General features: G+C 40.9%; 1 protein-coding gene across 1 annotated transcript; it reads left to right on the top strand.

Annotated features, from left to right (window-relative positions):
• The first annotated feature begins 708 nt into the window (after positions 1–708).
• On the top strand, positions 709–3151 carry LOC104418518 (L-type lectin-domain containing receptor kinase IV.1). Its single transcript, XM_010029886.3, has one exon. The coding sequence runs from the start codon at positions 948–950 to the stop codon at positions 2952–2954; it is 2007 nt and encodes a 668-aa protein (XP_010028188.2). The 5' UTR covers positions 709–947; the 3' UTR covers positions 2955–3151.
• Positions 3152–5696: the final 2545 nt, after the last annotated feature.

The raw sequence follows: 5696 nt of genomic DNA, 5'->3' as shown, positions 1-5696 counted from the left end.
CCAGTGTCACACAATTGACTAATGCTGAGTAGATTCTAATTCAATCCTTCCACCAAGGAAACATTGTTGATTGTGAGATTTCCGATCTTCACAGTTCCACATCCAACTATTCTTTCTTTGCTATTTCCACCAAAAAAAAAAAACTTTTCCACTATTTAAATGAACAAGTTTTATAAAACAACTTGAATCTCCTATCATGTGTCTCTAACAACCACTATCCAAATACCACTTGACTTTTTCTTGATAGTGATTTGAAATTATAAAAAGAACTCAAGCTTTTTTTGGTACCTACATTTTCTTGAGTCTAGGGGAGTTAGTACTAAATACAGTCTTTGTCCAATCCCTCTTAACATGTCTCCAAACCTTGGGACATTTTTTCTCGAAATGTTCTGAGCTATTACACTTTGAACATTTGAGAGCATTTCGGCTAACAGGTTTTATAAAAACTCTTCGAAAATGATTTTTGTAAAATGTTTTTATAGGTTTTTGTTTGATTCTTTCCTTCACTTTTGAAAATTTAATTAAATGAATGGTTTCTGGTGTCATACCCAACGTCCATAGTAGTTAGATTGCGAAAGAATCCGTCCGATTTGTTTATTCAGAGTCATAGCGACCGCAAATGCAATATGAAATCGAAGTTCTCTCTCTCACCTTTAAGTCCTTTTTGCCTCATGAACGGGGCTCTATTGGATTCATCCTAGTCCTCTTTGCCTCATGAATAGGGCTCTATTGGATTTGTCCTAGTCCTCTTTGCCTCATGAACAGGGCTCTAATGGATTCGTCTAAGTCCAAGTCATTCGTCAATCGTAGGACTCACGTGGAATAGAAATGTTTGAAATCTGCACCATTCGTTTGACATTGTTAGATAAAGATTCTTCTGGATTTTTATAGCCTTTGTAGCTGCATCCTTCTTCAGCTAATTGCTAAGCAGACTTTGAGTTTGAGCCATGTTCTTCAAGATTCTGGCCGTGCTCTCTCTGCTACCAGTTTTTGCCTACGCTCAAGAGACCAATTTTGTTTACAACGGTTTCCGATCGGCCAATCTGAGCCTCGATGGGATCGCTGCGGTCACCTCCAATGGCCTCCTGAAGCTGACCAACTTCACCAAACAACAGAAGGGCCACGCCTTCCATCCTGACCCTGCCCAGTTCAAGAACTCGCCAAATGGCTCTGTCTACTCCTTCTCCACCGTTTTCGTCTTCGCAATTCAACCTCCTCAGTATGCCACTCTGAGCGGCCATGGGATCGTCTTCGTGATCGTGCCCCAGAGAGGCCTCCCTGGGTCCTTGGCGAACCAATACCTTGGCATGTTCAACGAAACTAACAACGGCAACTCCACCAATCATGTGTTTGGGGTGGAACTCGACCCGATCCAGAACCCAGAGTTTAAAGACATCAACGATAATCATGTCGGAATCGACTTGAATGGATTGACATCAGCTTACTCAACTCAGGCGGGGTATTATGCAGATGGTGGTGAGTTCAAGAACTTGACTCTAAGTAGTGGTAAAGAAATGCAAGTTTGGGTGGACTACGATGGAACTGTAAAGCGGATCAATGTCACGTTGGCTCCAATCAATGTGCAAAAACCGCAGACTCCCCTTTTCTCTCTCAGGCAGGATCTCTCGTCAATCATCAACCAGAGCATGTATGTCGGCTTCTCATCATCGACCGGTTCATTCCTAACTTCTCACTATGTTCTGGGTTGGAGCTTCAGGGTAAATGGAGAGGCTCAGGCACTTGCCCTGTCCCAACTTCCTAAGCTTCCTCGGATCGGTAAGAAGGAGACGTCGAAAGTGCTGACTATAGGGCTCCCGCTGATAGTTCTTTTCATTGTATCGATGCTAATCTTGAGCGTGGTTTACATGATAAGAAGGAAAAGGAGATTCGCTGAGGTCCTTGAAGAGTGGGAGAGGGACTATGGCCCGCACCGGTTCAAGTTCAAAGACCTTTATATTGCGACAAAAGGATTCCGGGAGCAAGAGCTATTAGGGACAGGAGGATTTGGTCGGGTCTATAGAGGAATCTTACCCACATCGAAGATAGAGATTGCGGTGAAGAGGGTCTCACATGAGTCGAGACAGGGCATAAGAGAGTTCATAGCGGAGATTGTCAGCATTGGCCGGCTCCGTCACCGCAACATAGTTTCGCTCCTCGGTTACTGCCGTCGGAAAGGGGAGTTGCTCTTGGTTTACGACTACATGCCCAATGGGAGCCTCGACAAATACCTCCATAACCAACCAAAGGTGACCCTTAATTGGAGCCAAAGATTCAGAGTGATCAAAGGAGTGGCATCTGGGCTGCTTTATCTGCACGAAGGGTGGGAGCAAGTGGTGATCCACAGGGATATAAAGGCAAGTAACATCTTGCTAGATGCTGAATTAAATGGAAGACTTGGAGATTTCGGGCTTGCAAGACTATACGACCATGGAACCGACCCTCAAACGACTCATGTGGTAGGAACGCTCGGTTATCTCGCCCCTGAGCACACGCGAACAGGCAAGGCCACTAGGAACACCGACGTGTATGCGTTTGGAGCGTTTTTGCTCGAGGTAGCTTGCGGGAGAAGGCCGATAGAGCTTCGGGACCCGGAGGACGTGATATTAGTGGACTGGGTATTTTCTTGCTGGGACAGAGGTGCAATTCTCGAGGCTAGAGATCCGAGGTTGGGGGCAGAATTTGTGGAAGAAGAGATGGAGTTGGTGCTGAAACTCGGGTTGATCTGTTCCCACTCTGACCCGTTGATGAGGCCGAGCATGCGTCAACTTTTGCAGTACTTGGAGGGTGATCTTCCGATGCCGGATCTGTTGTCCATGAGCCTTTCCTCAGGCGGGTTAATGTTCGCTCATCGCGAAGGTTTTGACCATTTGGCCATGTCTTATCCGTCCTCCATGTCCAAGGCATTTACGGACTTGTCTTCTGTCGCAGAATCCCATCTCTCGGGTGGACGATGAGCCTCATGGTTTGTTTTTTAATTTAGTTCCATCCCCTGTATTTGAGGAAACATCCGTATGTCTAGTAGCTTCTTTTCTTCTCTTGTAGAAATAGATTAGTTGCAAGATAAGATCATGTCCAGATCTAGAATTCGTAGGCTCCATGGATCATTCTAGCACTAGTCCGTCTAAGTATCAATAAAATATATGCTCTTATTCTATGGCTCAAATTATCTACCGGCCCAGCAGCCGGCCATTGACTTGGAGAGAGAGACAGGGGTGGTGTCCATGTTCTCAAGTTGCAAATCAACAAAAGTGACCGAACATAGGTGTCACGACCTCTCTTTTTCCGTCCACGGGAAAAGAAAAAAGATTTAGGTTATTGGGGTTTCATGAATCATGTATTAACAAAAGAAACGCAGCGGAAACAAAGATGTATTTCATACATGATTCTCCGAAAGTGTTGTTCGTGCGTTTTAATAAAAAGTTTAAATATAAATAGGGAGTTAAACAAATTATCTCTCGAAGCGTGCTTTGAAACAAATCGATTCAGATATTCTACAGTTCGAGTCTCACAAGTGTCGGACCTCTAGTTCAGACACACCAACAACGAACGTCGAACAGAAAAGAGAACTTTCAAATATTCACCACTTCGATCGTGCTAGCAATCACGTGGAAACAATCCGTTGTATTATTGATGTATAATAGTCACGGCCCGAACGAGAAAATTGTTTTTTTTTCCTCGTGTCTTGAAGACACAAGAAACACGCACACTTTAACTTAATTTCCAGCAACTAGCAGAACTTCATGGTTTTGTTCATGGTGAAGAACCGATCTGGAACAAGAAGATAAAAAACCCGAAGTCTCTTTTACGAATGGAGCCTTTTCTTCTTCATGAATCAGCAACGGTTGCTAAACCGTTGTTGATCGTGCATGAACGGTCATGCAACTGACCGTTCATGAACGGTGCAAACGTGCATGATGGTTTGCTGACCATCATGCACGGTTGCTTCGTGCATGTGCACGATTATTCGTGCCAAATGGTCAGCAAGAATTGCTGACCATTTCAACCTTAATTAATTAATTTAATTTAATGAATAAATTAATGAATAAATAATTAAATTAATTAATCAATCCCCTTAAAAATAAAATTAATACCATAATCTTTATATGTACAATTAAGGTACATTAACATATATCCACTCCGGGCATGCGTGTGCATCATATGCAAATAGGCTCGTGACTATAATACAAATTAAATTAAATCTCATTTAATTTAATTTTGAATCGACTCAATTCAATTGTAGTAATTACAAACACATTTGCAATTATATTTCTCTCTTGTTCCATGTTATCTTAATTGTTTATGGTGTGTGACATCCATAGGTTCATCACTAAGCTAGTAGTAAGACTTGTACTAACACATTAGTACTCCCAAAAGAATTAATTGTTCCGATTAATCTTTGGGTCCTACAAGCCATGATTGACATCTAGCAATATGTCATGGCTACCCAGATAATGTAAATACTTTAAGAACATAATGAATCTGTCAGCTTTGGCTACGGTGTAATTTAATCTCTCTATCTTACTACGTCTCGATCAAACAAAGAACATTGAATATTTGTCAAGTCATTAATTCAATCATATGCACAAATCTAATTGACATGCATTTTATTCGAGATATAAACAATTTATTCTCAATTACAACCCCAGCCGAGGATTTTAATGTAATGTCATAATTAGATCGCATAGGACATCATTATTATACATTGCATATAACAAGGAGACAGATTCCATATTGCGCACACGTGCAACTTCGTATATGAACGAACTATGACCATCAATTATAAAGATGGATCAACGACCCGACATTATGTGCACCCGTGAACCATAGTTGTTCAATACACAAGTTAACACTGTGCCTCAGGTCTAAGAATTATTTACACAAGACCAAAGCATAAACAATTAGACATTGACCACGCTAAAAGCTTCCATGTCGCTAATCGTTCCATATGTGTCACGTTAAGTGAATTTGTCTAATACAAATACTTGTGTTCTAACTTAGGTATCATAATACCCAATGACATGTAACTCATCATTCCCTTAAGTATCAAATACTTAATGGCAAAGTTAAGAACACATCGATTTCAACATGATTATTAATATCCACTAAATAATTCATCAACCGGGAACGATTTAAATATTCAATCTAACTATGAACCTATCACATATATTCTTGACGTCTAAAGAATAGGTCTAGTTGCAACTGATCTTATAGAATCATTCATAAATATAAAATAATTGGACAAATGAATGAATACTTCATTGCCATTAATTAAATAATAATAATGAAAGTACAGCTGAAATCCCTACTATGTAACCATTACATAGTAGCTTTAGGGCATACATCCAACATAGGTGTCACACCATGGTCCTCGAGCGCGTGCCCATCCCTGGAAGTTGATAAAATTTGCGATGTCACAAGATGTGTGACCAACCCATTCATTTTATTGCACATGCGGAAGTGAATAATAAATCCCCTAATAGTAACCATCTTAGGATAGAAAAGCAGGACAAGCCAGGAGAGAAACCTGAAAACAATCACAAATAACATGGCTAGAGGCTGAAGAAATTATTTGAATACACTACTTTGATGTGACAATTCGAAGTCATAATAATGATCCAACCAATTTACACAACATTGAATCGAATGTTGTGCAATTTCAATTGTCAATGTCCCAACTTGCGCATCCCCAACAAACC

Source organism: Eucalyptus grandis, chromosome 9 (genome assembly GCF_016545825.1).
Source record: "Eucalyptus grandis isolate ANBG69807.140 chromosome 9, ASM1654582v1, whole genome shotgun sequence".
NCBI lineage: Eukaryota > Viridiplantae > Streptophyta > Magnoliopsida > Myrtales > Myrtaceae > Eucalyptus > Eucalyptus grandis.
This window is presented reverse-complemented; position numbering and strand designations above follow the sequence as displayed.